Source organism: Ammospiza nelsoni, chromosome 2 (assembly GCF_027579445.1).
Source record: "Ammospiza nelsoni isolate bAmmNel1 chromosome 2, bAmmNel1.pri, whole genome shotgun sequence".
In the NCBI taxonomy this organism is placed as follows: Eukaryota; Metazoa; Chordata; class Aves; order Passeriformes; family Passerellidae; genus Ammospiza; species Ammospiza nelsoni.
The window spans coordinates 107,773,443-107,794,536 of NC_080634.1; the positions used below are offsets into that span (position 1 = coordinate 107,773,443).

At 35.3% G+C, this 21,094-nt stretch overlaps 1 protein-coding gene across 1 annotated transcript in view; it reads left to right on the forward strand.

Annotated features, from left to right (window-relative positions):
• The window catches only part of IL1RAPL1 (interleukin 1 receptor accessory protein like 1), a 669,405-nt gene that overhangs the window by 70,814 nt on the left and 577,497 nt on the right, over positions 1 to 21,094 (forward strand). The window contains exon 2 of the mRNA XM_059466278.1: positions 14,368 to 14,473. Coding sequence (XP_059322261.1) covers positions 14,392 to 14,473 — 82 coding nt within the window. The 5' untranslated portion in view covers positions 14,368 to 14,391. The remainder of the gene's footprint in view (positions 1 to 14,367; positions 14,474 to 21,094) is intronic.

The window sequence follows — 21,094 nt, forward strand, 5'->3', positions numbered from 1 at the left end:
CTCTCTTGGTAATAGGAGTCATAAGCTCCTCATCTACCTCTGTACTCTCTGGACAAAGTAGCTAGCATTGACAAGCCCTCAAATCAGTAGTTATGAAAGGGATATATTCTGCCGTGGTCACACTGAACATGCATAGACCTAATATTTGCTTAAAAATAACATTACTTTAGGGGTTTTTGTCAGGGTAAATAGCATCTCCATTTCTCTGGAAATTGTCCTCTACTGAAGCTACTATATGTTTCAGGAAAGTTTTTTTGATATATTTTCTTTAAGTTTGCAAGAAAGACTGAAATGTGTACACATAGTTAAACTAAGGGAATTACCTTGCCTGTCCAATTATACATACCTAAAAAAATCCCCTATCCTTGTAGCAAATTAGTTTTTAGATATTGTAGACTGAAATATCTTGAAATACTGCATATGCTTATAAGATTTCATTAAAAAAAAGTTTCAGTGACTATCTGACAGCAGATACAAAACCCAGAGTATATCAGAGAATGCTAAATGCTTATCATGACTTCTAACTTAAAAGCTGGAAATTAATTGATATGGGACCAGAGCACATTTTAAAAATATATTTATATTACAAATTGAAGTTCATAGAGTCATTGAATGGTTTGGGTTGGAAAGGACCTTAAAGTTAATCCAGCCTTACCTTGGGCAAGGACATTTTACACTGGCCCAGGATGCTCCAAGCCCTGTCCAACCTGGCCTGCAGCAGTTCCAGGGGTGGGCACTGACAGCTTCTCTGGGCTGAGGTGCCTCAGCACTCTTACAATGAAGCGCTTCAAGTTAGTTGATTGAGACAAGATAATAGTCAAAACTCTGTCAGTATCCAATGGCTTGTATGTAATAGAGCTAAAAACTTCTTGGTGAACAGCTAATACTTGTTCCATTAGAGCTGTGCTAAGATCCTCAATTGTTAAAACCCCAGAATTTTCTTACTACACTTGTTTTCATTAACTGTTCATTTGCACATAATTACTGACCATGCATGCACATTAAACAGAAAATAGGCTTCTGTCCTAAATGGACAAACCTCAGTAAAGAATGTCCTGACTCCTTTAGCTGGGGCTCCATTGTATGCAATGATTGCAGCTATTAGGCTTCACAAAGCAGTAAAGTGTGCACAACTGGGAGCAGGGTGTGTAAGGCAATGAATAATGGTCAGTGGCTGGAGCAAGGATGTTATACCTGTATCTTCTGTTTAAATGGGATCTAATGCAGATATCTGAGGCACCTCACTCTGATTCTTCTTATATTGTCTCCAGTGAGACTAAGGATGGAAGTTACTATGGAGGCATTTCAAGCATGATTGTCTCTGCCTGACACAATACCAGCAAGTAAAAACCTTTAATTTATCAGATCTTTTAATTCTGATTTCTTTCAATCTCCTAAATCACGTTTTAGCATAAACCAATGACACTGATGTAATGAGTGTGTTTTCATCTCCTCTAAACCCTTGCCTTGCCTTGCCTTGCCTTGCCTTGCCTTGCCTTCCCTTCCCTTCCCTTCCCTTTTTATTTTTAAGCTCTACACACCATCATGAGCCACAATGCCATAGCAAATGAAGCACACATGTCTTTTAGATCCACCTCAGAATTTCTCATCCCAGAATGGTGGGCGAACATCAGCAATGGCATTATTTGTTCTAGGAATGTTATTGTCTCCAAATAATTTTGAACAGGTGAAACAAAATCAGTATTTCTACCTGTTATGACTGCACTGGCTGCTGAATGAATCCTCGTAGTACCATCATTTGTTTCAAAATGACACATTCTGGGCAGTGGCTGCTGCCAGTACTGGTGAACTGTCCATGCTTTACACTCTTGCTCTCTCTCTTAAACAACTCTAATGTTCCTTGTTTGTTTTCTTATTTTGAAGTGTTTTCCAGAATGTGTGGACTTCATATACATCCAGCTCCTATTTTCAGAGGAAGTTTTATGCAATCAAAAGTATGGAATGAAACTATTCCAGCTGTACTCAGTCATTGTGTATAAATGTTAAATATACTTTTTAAAAGATTTATGGATCCTAAAGAGAAAGGTTTTGCAATTACCCTGCTCTGTGCACATCTCAGGATGTCAACTTTATTTTAGGAAGTGTAGGCTGCCTGGTATTCAGCTTCTAATCTACTGTCATTGATAGATCCTTTCCTACGGAACCAATGCCTGGCCAGCTGTTATTCATCCTCCCTGCATTTAGTTGATTAGATCTTCCTAATTTGTCAATTTACATTTGTTTCTCTGGAGTTTTTTGGGTTTTTTTTATATGATTTCTGTAGTCTGTCAGCATAATTTTCAATGCTGTCACTGACTTCAAACAGTTATGCAATTCATCACACCTTGTTTAATCTGGAAATGTAACAATCAAAATATTTTTCCCATCATGTAAACCATTGTTAAATAATGCTGAGCTAACAGCAGGAAGTGTAGAAGTCCATTTGGTATCTCGCCTTCCAGAGAATCATCCTTGGTCATCCTGATGAAAAAATGGGAGACTTTCATTACAGAATTGATTTTGGAAGCTCTAGTTCACAATTCTTTATGAGAATAATCTCCTTTAACTAAATGTAAAAAGAAAATTAAAAAAAAAAGATAAAGTAATGCAACGCCATAAACTTTTACTTCTGGTTTACTTAATACCTCTTATAGCTCTTATTAATCTCCTGGTGTTATAATCAATGAAGAGTGAATAAGATTTGTGTGTGTGGTATGAAATTCACTGCCTGTGAAATAAATTTACCTTGCATCTGCATCCCCTTCTAATCCCTCAATCGATGTGTGAGCACAACAGCCCCAAGCAACTGGGAGGCAGGAACAGAGAGGTGACTGTCACTTCCTGTGGGTCAGGAGTAATCAAAAAAATACTGTGTTCCCAGCTCATTTACAGAGGCTGGGCTGGCTGCTATTGGAGAGGGAGTGAGCATGTTCTTTTTCAGAGTGCCTGTGAGGAGCATGTACTGGAATCCAAAACCCTGTGTAAATAATATAAGCATCAACTGTTGTTGCATGTATCTTTAGAATGTACCGAGAATTTATTTTAGACATCATTTCTCAAGAAAGTAAAACCTCAGCAGTGTTATTGTAAGATAGATTTTGTATTTATGATTTATTGGCATAATAGTAGTCAGTCAATAGCATAGATTCATTCAGTCAATAGCATAGATTCATGGGCAAATACACTTATGCTAAGTTTTGAATTCTGCAGAAACTAGATGCATTTCTGGTGAGCTTTTAAAGCTTCCTGGGGGCTTCCACAATAGGAGCTGATAAAATTTTATGGAATGCTCCACTTTTATGTTTAGAGTATGATGGGAATCATTCTACCCAGTACAACAGGGCAGAAATTAACAGAATAGTTTTGAATGAGCTACCCATAAACATTTGCTGCATTTATTTTACAAGTTAACATTTTGCTCATCGCAAACTGTTCCTCTGAAAGCACACAATGTGTGTGTATGTATTATGGAAGTACAGCACATGCCCAGGAAATGGAGGCATTATTTTGTAAGTCTTCTTGATTTGAAGGAGTTGAACTCACATGTCCCAAATGCCTCATCCAATTATTTTGATGACAGCAATCTCTATAATTTCTGGAGAAAACAATGTGCTGTGCAGCTGTGCATGCTAAATCCAGGGGCCTGGAAAAAGAAGCAAAAGGAGACAAGTTCTGGCTTAATAGTTTTAACACTTCCATAGAAAAGAAAGAGTCCCAGGGTTATGGTATTTTCTCCTGTTATTTCTGATGTGCATTTCATCCATTTTAAGACAGAAGGTTTTGAATTAGTGGCTTGGAATCCCAAGCCTGATCTACCACAGGTAAGACCAGAGTGATTCTCAGTCCATGTGTATTTGAAATTCCAGTTTTCAAAGGCTACATAAATATTTGTCATGGTGGGAGAAAATATTACTGTTTTCCAGAGAAGTTATTTTTGAGAAGGGTTTTTATTTTTAATCATTATTCTCAAATCAAGATTTTGAAGAATGTCTTATAATATCTCTCAGCTGTGAAAATTGCTAGCAGCATACTAAATATACTGCAATTTAGTTTGTGACCTGATACTTGTGCTACTTAGCTTGTGACCTGAATATATGTAAATCTTAACTTGATTTATATGTTCCACTTATATAGTCTGAAATTTTAATTTTGGAACAGCTATTGTTAATTATCAGGATGTTGTGGCATTAAGGTCAGATATTATGTATTTAATGAGTTCTTATTAGTAATACATAATTGGTAAACTGGAAGCTCTGCCTCTTCTGAAACCATCTAAGAGCTTCCTCTTAGTGTCAAACCAAAAAATGCAGCTATTAATAAACAGTACTCTTCAGCAGCTTAAAACTGTAAATATCTGTGAGGAAGTTAAAAGACACACTGCTTTGTGACCTTGGATCTCAGTACAGGCTGAGACTGAAGCTGAAGGTAAGCAATAGTCATAGATCTTCTACTTTCCACTGAAGCAGTGAAAGCTTCTCCTGTGTTGGGATTATTAGGTAGCGGGTTGGTGCTAGGGCAGTGAAATAGCAAGCAGAGTTTGGCTAGGAATTAAAGGCATTAAGATATGCTTATCAAAAACCAGCTAAACAAAGCAACGAGATCACCACTAGAAATAAAGCAGGGCTAAGGAAAGGCATCCCAGATGGAAAGAAGAGTCTGGGCAGTTTCAAAGTTATCTCGTTCAGTGCAGCTAAATGCTCTACAATTTTAACAGGAGAAGTTTTAGTCCCATTTGCAATCCTTTCTTCTTTTTTACACTTCTACTCTTCTTCATAGTAGTAGATCAGGACTTATGAAATTGTGATGTGATTGCCAGTACTGCAGGAAAGCTGATTTACATCGATAGGGGGCAGAACAGAGCAGAAAGAGCTGCTCTGCTGTACCCACCACTGGTATACTTGCATATCATCAATGCTTGAATTATGTACAAACCAATTAAATGGTGAGAATATTTGGAGAAATTGCTCTGCTTTAAATTATGGTACACAAGATGTATCAAATTGGTAAAGCTGCCTTATCCTTTGTATGCATATATCTCTTCAGGTCCTTGTTCATATTCAAATGGCAAATTCATCATTTGGACTCTTGTCTTTGGCAGGCAGTAACTTTCCTGTGAAATGTCACTCACATACTGAATTGTTGCTACTCAAATGTTTTTATATGTGATCTTGCTTATAGTCTGCTAACATCTTAAAAGAATTATATCATAGATGATTGATAAAATAGTGAAATTTTAAAGTGTTTTATCATTGTTTCTATAAACACGAAACTGCTTTCAATCTATGCATTTTCAAGGGGAACAGCAACTTTTCTCAAGTTATTTATAGTGTTAAAATGTAAAAAATTTTCTCCCCTTTGAAATGACCAGGTCTGAGACAGACATTGGTGGATAGTTTTTCTGGATTTCAGACCCTTTTGAGGAGCAAGCTGTCAGGGTGTGGTGAAGGTGGACTGTCCAGCCCCAAGAGTGACACTGGGGTAGCCTGTGCCCTCCCCCATGGGGTGCAGTTTGACACTCTTTGAACATTGTGGGGTGGTTATGGGGTCTGTCACATGGCATGGCATGCTGAGCCATGGCCAGGGGCTCTGGCCTGGAGCAGATGACATGAGAGAGGGCTGGGGGTAGCACATGTGTGAGGAATCCATGCTGAGATGGGCTGCCTCGAGTGCTGGCAGCATCCAGGTGGGGCCAGAGGTGGAGCTGAGCCCAGCAGTCCTGCAGTGTCACCGAGGCAGGACTGACATCCCTGAATGAGCTTGTCCCTGGCCCAGCCGGGGAGGCCTCAGGGTAGGCCTGGCAGGGACACCCAGGCCCACTGCTGATCCCGGGGCCTGACAGCAGCTTGTCAAAATCTGGTTTGAAGAAGTGTAAAGGGCTTGTCAGTCTGTGAGAGAGAGGGGATAAATGAAACACTTGTTTCTCCCTTTTCACAGCTCTAAAGTGCACAGGGAGCTCACATAGTATGAAGTGTAATGTAAAATTACACAACTTCCATAACATCTCAAATGGCAGGATAGGGCAAGCATTAAATTAGAAACAGGTCATGTGTCAGGCTCTCAGATTACCTTGTGGTAGCAAAATTGTGTTTCAAGTATCAGCTGTGGAAAAGCATTGATGTTGGTGTGATGTAAACTGATAACCTGAGTGATGGTAAGGGTGGGGGGTTATTATTTTGTATATAAACATTCTGTCAGAATATCCACAGTGGAGCTTCATCCTCCACATTCTTCTGTCCTTCATCTTGAGGGATAATATCTTTCTTATTAGTAACTCAGATGGATACTGGTAGATACTGATGCCTTAAGTTGTAGCTTTCATATTTTCTAGATTCTGTACTGCATTAGTGTGCAACCCGGAGCTTCATATAAAGTTTAGTAAGTTCTCTTCACAGTTTAGTCAGACAAAACAATCCTTTTCCAGCCTGAAAACCAAGGAAACCGTTGTAGCTTTGAGCCCAAAAAACTGTATACAATGGAGAACTGAAGAGAGCAATCTGGAAGGATGAGACATCATAACCTGAAGCTGTAATTGGACAATTAACCCCAACATGTAAATGGACCAAAACTTACAAAAGTATGAAAGCTTGTGACATGGAGTCCATCTTGGGTGGAACCATGGCCAGGCTCTTGTACTGCCCAAGGTGTATCCTTTGAAAACATTTTAAAAAAATACCTACTTTAATCCTTTAACACTGTCTAGCCTCTGTTCTAGGTAACCTCTTTAGGCATCAATACTATTCAGGGAATTTTTGGAAATAAATAATTCTTTTAATGTTTATTGATAAGCAAAATGCTTAAAATCTTCTGTTACTGTCTGGAAAAGAACTTGCTTATTTTATCAAGCAACTATTCAGAAAATTTTTTGAAGACTGAACATTTTCAAAAATGCTTTTATCATAACATAAGCTCAAAATTAGACTTAAGTTACATCTTGCAAATTTATTTTTCAAACATGTTGTTATATAACTGCTACTATTAATAAATTAGAAAATGCAAGAAAACTACTTATATAGGAAACTAGAGAATCCAGCTGTTCTGCCATGATTTTGCTGCAAATGGCTAGTCTTTGAAAACTTGCCATAAAAAGGAGTTTAAATTCCACAAACCCATAAGGTGAATACACTTAGATTGGAAAAGGGGTAATATAGCCTCAATTTTTAAAAAGAGAAATAGAGAAGGCCTCAGAAACTATAGGGTGGTCATTCTTACCCTGGTGCCTGGCAAGATCATGGAGCAGATCCACCTGGAGTCTGTGCTAAGGCACATGGAAAATAAGGAGGTGATTGCTGACAGCCAGCATGGCTTCACTAAGGGCAAATCGTGCCTAACAAATTTGACAGTCTTCTCTGGCAGGTTTACAGTGGTGGAGGATGGGGGAAGAGCAGTTGATGTCCTCTACCTGGAGCTGTGCAAAGCGTTTGACACTGTCCCACATGATGTCCTTGTCTGTAAAGTGGAGAGATATTAATTTGATGGGTGGGTCCGTCAGTGGATAAAGAATTGTCTGCATGGTCTCACTGAAAGAGCTGTGGTCAGTGGCTTGATGTCCAAGTGGGGACCAGTGACAGGTGTCATTCCTTGGGGGGTTGGTACTGGGACCAACATTGTTTAACATCTTCATCGGTGACACGGACATGTCAGCAAGTTTAAGGTCCCTTCCAACTCAAACCATTGTGTGATTTTATGTTTCTGTTATTCTACTGCTACTGTAAATATTTCAGGAGCTCATTTAGGTGCCTGAAAACACAAACATAATTATCCAACAAAATTTTATTTGCAGTATTAAAACCTTGTCAGTTTAGGCAGAGGTGGAATTTCATCTCTATACAAGAACAAGGCCACTCAAAAGGCGAAGATACAGAGTGGTCAAGGAACCAACACAAGAGCAGATAAGTGGTGTTAGATATCTTGCATCCCAAAATGATGCCATAAGTTGAGTGATGGTCACCAATGCACACAGATTTGAAAGGAAGGCCTTTTTCTTTATTTGGAAGGACAGCATTTCAAAATCACATGGATATCTTTGAATTTTTCATCTTTATCTGACTTTATGTATTTAAGACTATAAAAAGGGATAGCTCTTTTGTTTATTATCTTCTACATCTCTCTTTAGAAGTTATGTAACACAGCAATCATCTTCCAAGTATCTTTGTTTAAACATTGCTGTTGAGCTAAACTTTTTGATTATTGCCTGTCAGGTTGCTGCCAGGTTGTTGTAATGTTTTTTCTTTGCTGTCCAGAAAAAGAAATTATGGTTTCAGACTTTTCATTGATCCATTGACCTAATTTGCATCATGAGAACACATTTCTTATATATCCTACTAGATATATTGGAAACATCAAGTATGTTAGTCCAGTTTGGTTATATTTTTTGTTGAAAAAAACCTTTCCTTAGTTTCAGATTCTTATTTCTTTATGATCATGAGTTGTGAACTATTACCTACTTCTAATAACAATCCAAGATTGTTTTAAACTTAGAATGATGTCTTTTTTATCTCAAGTTAAGGCTCCTAGAAATGAACAGAGACTTCTCTCCATCCTTTGTTCCCTTACCCTGATAGTAAATTACTCACTGCCTCACTATCCAAGGATTTTCTTTCTTGCTCTGCATCAGTACTTCTGACTGACTGAGCCACCTTGGTGAATTATCTGGGACTCTCAAGGGTGCCCTGCTGACCTGGATCCCACAAGGTCCCATCCTATGAGACCATTGGAAAGAGACCATCATCTCTCTTTTGAATGTCTTTGCTGAATCTGTACTTCCTCTTCTTAGCCCCTGCAGTTCCCCAAAATATGTGTTGTATAGTTTTCAGCTATGTGACTATTTCAGTCTGTGGTTCAGAAAGACAAGATGTCCAACTTTCTTCTCAGAAAAGGTTCCTCAAGCAAATGACATGTTAAATTTCAGGTATCTGCAATCTGCTACAATTTATTTGTCTCATAATGGAAAAAGCACAATCTAGAAATCTTTTTCATTACATAGTACAGAAAAAAGAACTTAGTGAAATATTTAGGAACACGTTAAGCAATCTAAACAGTATGCAAAAGATGAATGTTTGCTAGTGCATGTTCTGTTCAAATACTATTGTTGACATTACTTTTTTCAATAAGGCTAAGAAAATAAATATTCAGTCCATATCAGGATTCTTTTTCATTGTAGAATAATTTTAAATTCTTTTATTTATTTAAGTGATGCATGTTTCTTAATGGAAACTTTTGGGAAAAGTAGATTATATTTTCATATACAGAGATACATGGAATAATCCTAAATTTCTCCAGATAGATTGCCTAGTTTACCATACCTTGTATGATGGATGGAGTCAATAAAAAGTATCTTTAAAGGAAGGCAATAAAGACTACCAGGTTTAATAGGGAAAGTCATAATGCTGTTGATTGGAAACCTCTCCAAAGGCTCCATTGAGTTCCTGTTCACAATGTGCCCTGCAGGACAGGTGGCATATTGGCTTTTACTTGTGTCAGTTTAAAATACTGTCACAATTCCTTCAACCCTTTCTCCTTGCTTAAACTTCTTCTTTCCTTTTTTTGGGTGTTTTTTTTTTTTTTTTTTTTTTTGTCATCTACCACAACATGCTTGAACTTAGGAATGCTGCTTAGCATGGACGAACAGGGATGATTTGGAAAGCAAATACAAATACAGTAGTTATTGGCTTCCTGTTGCTTTTGACTGGTTTTTCATGAGTTCTTCATAATTTGGTTGCTAAATCCTTTTGTTCATTGGGACTCTGGAAAGGACTAATTTTATGGAGTTTTGTATTTGAAACAGGTATATTTTCTTTTAGCTACCATTTTAAGAATTGCTAGGGTTGTCTTACTGTTCTAGGTCAGCTCATGACAATGAATTGACACGTTTATGAAATCACATTGATTCTCATTTTAGTTTTTCCTTGCATTTTAGGAATTTAAAGCTTTTTTTTTTTTCATCCCCAAGATGTTTGAATTGTGTTCTGGACATATCAAACTGTCCTTTACACCTTGTGAGATCTAATATCATTCTGTTCAGTTGTTTGTAAAGAACTACCACATAAAAAGAGAATATTCCTGAGCAGGCATTTTTGCCATTACTGCAGAACAGTCATGAAATATCTTGAAGATATCAGAGGATGTTGCAATAATCTTTTGCTTTTTTCTTTTTCTTTGAAGGGCATATGATGGGGAAAGATAATGCAGCAGTCTTTAACATGTATAAAAAAACATTCTTCAAAGTTAGAATAGCAGTATGGAAAGAAAAATTATTTTCAACTAATTAGTCAACAAACATCAGCTAGCAGTTATAGGCTAACTGAGAATCATCCCCTTAAAGTTATTCTAAGAGACTGAGCCCCTGGACAATTTCTTACTTCAGTTAAATTTGATTCAAGTGGTGGGAAAGGCCCATAGTAAGTACAGTAAGGAAATAAAATTTTTCTACTTTCCTGCCTTATCAGGAACTGCCTTACTATAGTTAATTTAATGTCTGCTGAGCTGTTTTGGGAAGGATGTGTCTATGTGTATGCATTTTCCTCACAGTGAGTATTTATGACAATTGAAGAGAAAAAGCATTCTTGGCATTTCCCCAAAGAATGTTAGTCTTGATATACAGCTATATTTCTATTTCTGTCTCAACTGGAAAATTAGATACTTTCTGATGCAAATGCTGTGCTATGGCATTCTTGTGTCAAGCAGTGACACCTTCTACAGAAAAGAATTTTTTAAAAGAAGTTATTCATATGCCCAGCTAAAATTTGTGTGCAATATATTTCTGCAGAAATATTTAACATTTTTTCAGTGCTTTGGTTCACACAAGAAAACAACCCCCTACTGAAAATCTGAAGTTGTAAATACTGCTTAAAGATGAAAAAACATTTCATCCTTGGTATTGTATAAACAAAAGGCAGCCAAAAATCCCTGGTTCTAAAAGACTTTCTTAGTTTACTATTCACCCTTGGAGTATAGCAGTCTTATACTCAAAGGGTATGTAAAACATGTTAAAATAGATTCAGCTTAAAAAACAGCAATTAAGTTTATAACTACCATACATTGTCTTGGCTTTTTAGTGGAAGTAACTGAAAATCAGAAAAAAGAACAACCATAAAAATTAGTTTTGTGGATGTATATGTAAACTGTCTCACTATTGCTTAAAGAAACAGCAGACTTGTTCTGCTTGTTAAAATAAGAATTTCTTAATGCTTTTTTAAAAAAAAAGAAATAAATTCCAGCTAAGCAACTAGTAAAATAGTCTCTTCCTTAAAAAATTCATTGCTGAAAGAAGGCTATTTCCAATGCATGAGATATCACACTCCACTTAGTGTTAAGAATTTGACTTTTCAGAATTATGCTTTTTATTTTGTTATCTTTTTTAAAAGCTACCTGAATATGCTACAGTGTCTAGGCCTTGGGCATACTCACTGCAGGAGTGAAGGCATTTCCTGTTGGCTTTGTTGACTTGTTGTGAGATTCCCCTTGGGATGTTCCATTTATATTTTCTTCTGACTTGCTGATTTTGTTTTCACAACCAATTTCACAAGGGTGACATTTTCTAGAATAGTCAATTTCTGAGGCATTCACCCGGAACAAGGGACAAGAGATGTTAAATATCTGTTTTGAATCACTCATCTGAATAACCTGAGGCACATTTCCCAACCGCCCAGACAACTTCCAGAGCTGTGAGGCACCAGCTCCAGCAAACTGATCTTTACTTCTTTGCATTTTCTTTGGTTGAGCATTTGGTTTTTAAAATGCAGAGAGGACCAGAAATAGTTCTCCTCCTTCACGAAAGGGAGTGTAAACAGAAGAGAAGGGTTGGAAGGCTCCGGGGAGAGCCTATGCAAGATCTGATGTGTTGCTTCTATTGCTGTAAGGAGGCAGTGGCTGCTGTTGAGAGTCATCCCTCCCTTTTTTTCCCTTTGGCAGTAAGTTCTTTCTGGTATTTCCAAAGACAGCAGCAGACTTTACTTTCTAGGGATTTATCACAAGTCATGTAGGCAGCAGCCAGTTGAGCTTATGCCTTTAAGTTAGACCTGAATCTCTGAGAATAAATGCACATGAGAATGTCTTCCATGGTGATATGTTTAAAATTCAATTCCTGCTGTATTATTATAATAATATTCCCCTTATTGGCTTGACAACCTAAATTAATGATATATGCATGGACCAAGAAAAGATTTTCACTTACTGAATAGTTTCTTATTGATATTATTGTATTTACTGAGGCTTGCTTTGATAGCATCAAACTTTATAGCTGCTCCATGGCTTCCCTACACAAAAATCTATAAAGACAAATAAATGCATGCATACACATACATATGCAAATATATGTATATATTTGCATTTATTCACAGTGATCAGCAATATTATCTTTTGATGTGTGGTCAAAAAGGATGTCTTTGGATATGCTTTCACAGTCAGAACCTATTTACTGGATTTGTAATTGCGTAGTAAGATCCTGTGGTTCTTTGGGCAATATTTATTAGGCTCACACAGAGCAAGGAGCTGACTCTTGCTAGTTCCCTGGAGGCTGAAGATATCAGCTTCAGGATTTCCTGCGGCATCAGTTAGTGCAGTGACTGAGAAATGAGATTTTGATTTCAGAAAGCTTGACTAAGGTCTGCCGTAAAATGTGGCATAACACATTTTGGTATCTACTCACTGTGCTCCTGGAAAATTAACCTTTATTGCTAGCTTCTAAATTTCTGAAGATCTCTGTTATTTATAACTGCCAGTGGTCATGCTACTTTGTTAAATTTTAAAGTTAACTAAAAATGTTAGTATTACACATAATTTACCTCCTAGCAATCCCATATTTCACATTTAATTTCTAATTTGCCTGAATTTTCTGAAGTAGCGTGTGAATGTAGGTGAGTCTTTCACTGATTCTAGAATGCTGAAGCTTGGTAAAGACCATGAAAGAACAAACATTTGTATATTTGTCTGAGTACAAGTATTGTTGTAAAAAATAAGATATACAAACTTGTCAAAATATATTATCTCACTTCCTCATCTTTATTTAATACATAGTAATGAATGTAGTAGATTTGTGCTTAGTTTTGAAATGTCATGACATGTAAAGCTTTAATATGAATTACATAGAAAGTCATAATTTTTTAAGCAATTCTTCCCATAATGTCCTTTTTTATACCCCTGATATTTCTTATTTCTAACCTGTTCTCTTCTAAGATGAAGATATTTTAAGATACTGTTTTCAAAAAATGTCTTGGGTACTCAGTAACCTGATTATCAATGGAAGTGCAAAAGATTCACAGTCTCTTTAGAAATCAAAACTTGTACTCTGTGGCCCCTTCTGAGAATTTTTTTCAGTTGCTGTCCAGTGCTATGATTAATGGAGGTGAATATCAAAACCACATTGGTTTAGTCTGGGTCTTAGTTATAATATTAAAGAACCATTGATCCCAGCCCTTTCTCATCCTCATTAGACAAGATTTTTTTTTGTGTAAGCTACTCTAATGAATATAGATAGCATAGATAGGCTGCTGTCTAGCTTGAATAGGCAGATTTGTCCTCCTTTCCTCTTTCAACACACTGAAATACAAGATATTAGCCCTATCAACTTATCCTGAAGAAAGCTGATAATCATCATGAGTAGATGACATTAATTCCTCTTACTTATATGAGGAATTAACAAAATGTTTAGTCCCTGCTTACACCAGCAGTTCACACCACTTAATACCCAGAGTAAATAAATAGAAATGCAAATCTTTTATTCACATGTTGGAGGTGAAGGCTAAAGCACAGTCTGTGCTCTGGTTATCTCCATTCTAATTAACATTCACTTCTGATTTAGTGCAGTGAATATGTTAGTTTGAGCTTGCATGGAAACTTGCTCACCTAAAAGGAAGTTGCAAATGTCTATGCTTTGATGTTCTCTTATTTCCCCCTTTTCTCTGTTCCTAAGAAGATGAATATATTTTTTTTAAATCAAATGTTCATTTTATTGTGAATCTTCTGCTCAATTTGTGATATTAATAAATGAGACCAAAAGTAATGAAGAAGGGCATTATTTTCTTTTTCATGTTGGTGGGTGAAAAAGGTTGTATGATAAAAAGAAATAAATAGATGTTTCAGGAGGTCTGTTATAAAGTTTTAGCATGGACCCCATGGATTTTCAATGTGTAGACAAAGTTGTAGCTGAAGTTCCAAGGTTAAATGTAGTGTGTGCACGTGTTTGCTTTATAATGATTTTGGTTTGCGTACTTTTTAAAAGAAAGAATAAAACATTTTTAGTGCTTTAAATTGCTCACAAAAACAGTATTGAGCTGTTCCACAATGTCACTATTATGATTATTTACTTCAAGGTTGTTTCAGCACCAGTGTACAACCAGTGTTTCTTTCTATTTTTTTTTGGTACTCCAGGAAGCAGCCACGGAAAGACAGAAGATGAAAGCTCCTATTCCCAACTTGATTCTCTTGTATGCTACTCTGACTCAGAGCCTGAAGGTTGTAACCAAAAGGGGATCAGGTAAGTAAATCTTTATCTCTATGGTTACAGTGTGGCTTGGAAAGAAGTGCTTAATGTTTGCAAGCATACACCAGGATGTTGTTATGATGGTTTGGAATACAGTTAAGAGGATTTCAAATTCTGCAGCAAGAAGAGTTGGCAGCTTCTATATGTTTTTTTCACTGTTGTTTTATGTGGACTTAATGAAAAAAATCAGATGTGTAATGTGAAATGAATAGAACCTTTCACCTGCTGAAGGAAAGTTATTCCCAGAACTTTTAAACTTATTTAAAAGACTACATTGCAGTCAGTGTTGTTGGGTTACCAGATTTATCTGTTTTACTATATACTTTGGAAAACTAAGATCATAGAATTTGGATTTAACAACAACAAATAGACAAAACACATTAAATTTAATAACCATGAAAAGTGAACTGCAAAATGTGGTTTTGAAAGGGATACCTAATACGTGGTTGAAGAGTCTAATTCAGCAAAGAAAAATAGTCGGTATTCAGGCAGTTGGGTAGTTTTGGATTAATTTTTTTCTCTGTCACCCTGAAATTCTAATTTTACTTTATTTGGCTTTTCACTGGGTAATGAAAATATAGAATTCTACTTCTGCAACCTATCTTGCTATACTGCACTAAAGAAAATGAAATCCTTAATGAAAGCCTTAATTCCTTGTTGGTGGTTTAATGAAAGTCTTAATCCCATGTTGATTGAATTAGTTAATTGGGTTTGTTGTTAGTTGTAAGTTTCCTGTTGGCATTGGAGTGTTTTGGGTAGCTTTTATTGTGCTTTTCCAGAAGTCTGTCTCTGATTTATTTTTGTCTTCTGGTTGGTAGTAGTTGTAAACTGGTGCTTGGGGAGAATACAGCTCTTTATACATTTTTGGCAACATCTTAAATTATACCTTGCCTTTTCAATGGATTATATTTGTAACAGCAGAACGAAATAGATTATGTCTCCAATATTTTAGTAGCTGGAAATATTGACATAGGAAAGGCAAACATGTAATACTACTACAAAGTAAGGTATTCCTTAATGAAAACTTGAGAATAAAGTATATTTGGGGTTATTTAAACTCAGGAAAACTGAAATACACACTGTGTGCAGAGCAAAGGATCTGGCAATAAGTTGAAGTGTTTATAAGCTGCTGTAGCCTTGATAGATAATGTAAATATCCTTTGAATATGTCTGGCTAAGATTGTTGTGTTTGATTAGGATTTTATACTTTTCAGCTTGAAGTCAAGTCCCCTTAATTCAAATATAGTAAAAACATTATTGATCTTAAAGTAAATTTTACAAAGACATCCATTCTTAAGGAACTAAAAGAAGTCCAGCTATCACCCGTTACGTGAAAGTGACGATGATAAATTGGGTTGTCTTTGCATTTTATTTCATAACTTTTTACCTGTATCCTCTTCATCTGATTAAGCAACGCAAGGAAAAAATGGTAAATATACAATGAAATTTATTTTTGGGAAAGCAATATAATTACTGTCCATAAAAAAAAAAAAATCAAATTTTTTCAAATATATAGAATTTGTTCTCATGCTGATGCTGTAAGAAAAAGGAAAAACTATAATGGAAATCTTTCTATCATATCTTACTGTAACATGGGGTCTTGAGATTTTTGCATGCTTCTCCTGTGTAAAGCTTCAATTAGACGTATCAACAAGGGAGCAGTTTGTCATACTCTGTGTGCAAAGGAAAGAAATCTCTGATTTACTGAAATCTCAGATCCTTCTGCCTTTGGCCGTGCTGCTTTGTGATTTAAGATTTGAAGAACTTCTTTGGTGCTAGGTGGAATGTAGTAGTGTGTGATGGTTCTTGGTTTGCTTTTGTTGTTGTTTGTTTGATTTGGTTTGGCTTGGTTTAGTTTTTACATCCCTTGGGTGCTCAGGAGGGCTATTTTTGCAATGCTGAAGTGTTTCTACAAAGAAAACTTTATTTAACAGGAGTTTTAACGAAATAAGATTGACTTAGGTGTACTGTGAAAATATAAATGGTTTCCTAATATTAGTACAATTCATAATTGTGAGTAGGAAAAAATATTGACTTAGAAAGTAGAACTTGAGTTTTATGTGAAAATGTTACCCAGAGGCAGAGTGTGGTGAGGGCATGGTTTAAATCTCTTCAGTCAGTTCCACTTGTGAGTGCATTTTGTTCTTGAAATGTCACAATGAAAGCAAAGAAAAAAAATTAAAAAGTAATATTTTGTACTTATGAGTTGTTATAAATATGGAGTTGCAGTATCCACCTTTTTGAGATGTACTGCTTTAATTTACTTCCTTCTCTGTCATAAATTACAGGAATGCAATAAAGTTAAAAAGTTGACATCGCTATGCTAAATAATTGTTTTAATTGGGATTTATTCCTTCTAATTCACTTTTGTTGAACCTGTTTCTGATGACCAAACCTAAAACCACAGAACTTGTGTTCTTTCTTTCTCTCTCTTTCTTTCTTTCTTTCTTTCTTTCTTTCTTTCTTTCTTTCTTTCTTTCTTTCTTTCTTTCTTTCTTTCTTTCTTTCTTTCTTTCTTTCTTTCTTTCTTTCTTTCTTTCTTGTATATATTTTCATATATATTAGATATTTAAAATATTTATTAAATATATAATATGGTTTAATTTTATATTTTCAGTATTTAATATAAAAAAGAGATCTGTCCTTGAAAATATGTCAATATGGTCAGAGTACTTGACTTGTTTTCTATGTTTATTTATCAGTTCTGCTAAAAAGATAATGATTAATAAAATAATGAGTTTGTCAATCTGGTGGAGATACATTTCCAACAACTTCTCTGATTTTTCAAGAATTTCAGAAAGTCACTTTATAAAAATCCATAGCAGTTCTGGCCATCTATTGGCTTTCAGGACTGAAGTTATACCAAGCAATTAGCTATATGTGGAAACAATTATAATCAGAATAGTATTCTTTGTTTTGTTTGGTTGAGAAGAGGGTTAAAAAGACTTCACAACAGAAGAAATCTTTGGTTGTGCTGCATTAGATTTAATCTCTGATCATGAGAGCAGTCCTTATACAAAACTCTTAAACTATTTCAAGGTAGTCTTTGAATCACCGCTTTGTGCTACAAATCAAATAAATATAATAATATAGGGAATAAAGGGAACAGTGTTAATCAGATATTTATTACATTATACAAAAGACATACTTTAAATTAGTTTGGTCACAGCTTGTTAACTCAACCTGTTTAACACTTTCTCTTGTATGATTGTCTCTATCTGACAGAAGAGACATTTTTTTCCCAGTTACTATTTTAGATAAGTTCTGAACAGTTTCAAGTTACTTTTTAATATGTGTTGGATTTCTTTTACATTAAGAGCATATGATGACTGTGCTTGTTACATGAGAATGGATAGGTGAGCAGCTGTAGTAAAAATTGCATTACTAAATGTAGATGATACAAGAAACTTCTTCCTAACCCATGTGTGCAAAAGACTTGTAAGCACCCCTTAACTTTTCCTGTCAAGTAGAGTTGACCATACAACACCTACAGGTTGTAATGCCTTCTCAAGAAAGAAAGAAAGAATTCTTTGCTGTAAGCTTCCCTGCTCCAACCACGAACTCCACATGGACACCATGGTTATTAATTGGGCATTTCATGTGTTCAGTGAAGCCTCCCTCAACTGCAGAGGCTTCAGAGCCTGCAACAGAAACTGCAGAGAGGAAGTTTCTTTTGTCAAGTGGTAGATCTCAGAAAAGATTTGCTAAATGGGAAGCTGATTCTTGCACTACTTCTCAGCTCCTTTACATATCTTAAAGCATCTTCCTTCATGAAACTGTTCCTGTCTGATCACAGTGATCTGTTTGATGCAAAAGAAGAATAAATACTTAAAGCCTACATATTTTGATTCATTCAGCACATAGTTTGACAGGATTTGAGTTTTACAGGAATTGAATTAAACTTAAAAAATGTAGAAGAATATGCCTGTTTCTTAGCATGAAACCAAACTACAAATAAATTTGTGCTGTGCCTAAGTGTGTAGATTTACTTTGTGTGTAATTTAGTTCTGTCCTTGACAGTATTTTGAGAACTTTATGGTAATGCATTTCTAAATGTTTTCCTTTCAGTGACTTTTCCTGAAATTATCCAGTTTCACAGTTTGAACTAAATTGCTGGTTTTCTTTCTTTTTTTTTTTTTTTTTTTTTTGGTCATGTGGTTTTACATTCATAGAACTTAGATTTCTAAAAGTCTCTTCTTTACAGGTTGAATGGTATTTAATCACTTACTTCTGCTGAACAGAATTTTGGCTTATGAATTATTTAATATTCATCAAAGAGGAAGTAGGTTAGGAGAGAGAGCCTCATGCTGATGCATATAGACTTTTTTCTCTGTAAGATATATGTTAAATGAAATACTCGAACACTGCATTGCCATCTGGTGGTTTTTTCCAAGGATGCTGAGTAGACAAAAGAAAGAAAGGTTTGGGATTTTTTTCTTTTAGAAAAAAAACCAAAACCCACAAATGTGGTAAAAGGGAAAATGTGGAAAAAAGTATGAAAAGAGACCTCGTTATGTAAAACAATGATGAGCTGATCAGTTTATTCAGACAGTATTATTGTAGTCTCTTTTTTCACGCTTAGATCTGGCTGCCTTGTATCAAAGAGGTGAGAGTTGCTATTACTGCCTCTAGTTTTCTGCTTTTCTGCAGATTATTCAACATTATGGGTTAATTAATATTCTGTGTTCAGTTCTGCTGTTGTGAATAGAAAATTTCTTTTCTAGATCAAATTTATTCTACGATAGAATGATTTAACAGGAAGGAAAATATTTCCACTGATGGGTTTTTGGGATATGCATATGAACCTTCGCATCATTATGATGAGATTAAAGTCTAGATATGTATTTTGTTGTGTAGCAGTAGATTGCTTCTCTTTTTAAAGTCTAGTATTTTTTGCCTTAGCTATTATTACTCAATATGGGTGGTTCTTGCCATACTTGGATGAAAGATCAATATTATGAAAATAAGGTAGTGAATACTTTGACACTGAGATGCTATTTTTGAAATTTTTTTTTTGTATGAGCAAAATATTAATTTTAATGAGGGAAAAATTATTCCAGATTTTTTTTTGCTAAAAATAGTGTAACTCTGAGGAACAGACTGGAAATACATAATAAAATTTCAAGTTGTTATGCTTTAAGAAATATAAGGTTATATTTTTCCAAGTTATTGCCATCCATGATTTTTTTAGGATTTATTGCTCATGAAATAATAAGTATATTTTAGATAATTATAGCAGTTGTATAAAAAATATCTCTGAATAAAAAGACAGTTGATGTTTTCTGACTTTTTTTTAACTGGAAAAGGAACATATCTGTGCAATACCACAGCAACAAAGCCAAGGTTTTGCGCCTAATGAGGAATGTCAATGAGAACTCAACAATGTAGTTAAAAAAAGAGTGATGAATATAAGTCAGTCAAGACAGTATGAGAACATTTTGCATCTAGGAAGAGTTTTTGAATTGACTTTACTCATCTCTACTTAATGATTGAACTGTCACTCTTTTATAGAACATAGATATATAATCCAGCTTATAAAAACACTTTGAGAAATTGCACATAATTAAGTGCTAAGCCTTAGCAGAGATCTGGTACCAAGTATTTGAGTACTTGTACTTTTAATTTATTTTTTGTAACCCTTCCAGGTGAGATTTGGTGTCCTAATTGCGTAGTACTACATAAATAGTCCTATTCTTCTTAGTATCCCACTTTCAGTAATTCCATTCTGTTTTTAATTCTGCTTGTGTTTTGGTTGCGTAAGTATTTTCCTTTTGGCTTCTTGTCAAAAGGTAATTAGTTGATGGATGACATATTGGATCTGGTACGCACTGAATAGTAATAAGAAGGTTCAAAAATAAATTAATATACCTGTTGTTCTTTTTTCTTACACAATTTATGAGCAGAACACTCATATTTGCTGTATTCCAGGTACTGTGAGCTTGGAGCAAAGCAATATGTATATAAATAAAGGATATGCTTCTTGTAAACCAGAGGAGTTTATGTCAATTGATATTAATGGCTCCTAGCTGTTGTTTTCACTCTGTTACAGAATGTTAATTTTCCATTATTAATTGATGAGACTTGTGGCTTGTTGTGTGGTTATGTAGAAACTGAAATAATATTTAGAATCTGTATCTATTTGATGTACAAGATTAACTTCCATGAGCAATGACTTTTAAATGGGAACAATCAAGACTACTGTTATTACTATGAAAACGTTTTTTCTATCTCTCTGTTTGGTGACAGGAAGAAAAAGTATGGTGAATATCAGTCCTAAGCAAATATGTGTGTACCTTTCTTATTGCACCGGGGAATGGAATTATTTTTGCATCATGACCTGATTAAGAAGTGAACCTTGCTTCTTATGAGGATTGTTTCAAAAAACTCATTTTGAATTGGCATATAAATATGCAACCTAGTTTATAGTTGTAGCTGTGGGGCTCAATGGGGAAAACTGTGAAATATTTTTATTTTTGAGGTAGAAGAGACAAAAAGATGAGGGTGAATCTTTACAGTTAAAATAGAGATAAACAGAAATCCTTGTTTCATTCTTAAGCAACGTTCTTATCTTGTGATCTATTAATTAATTCCACATTGATTTTATTAACACTAATA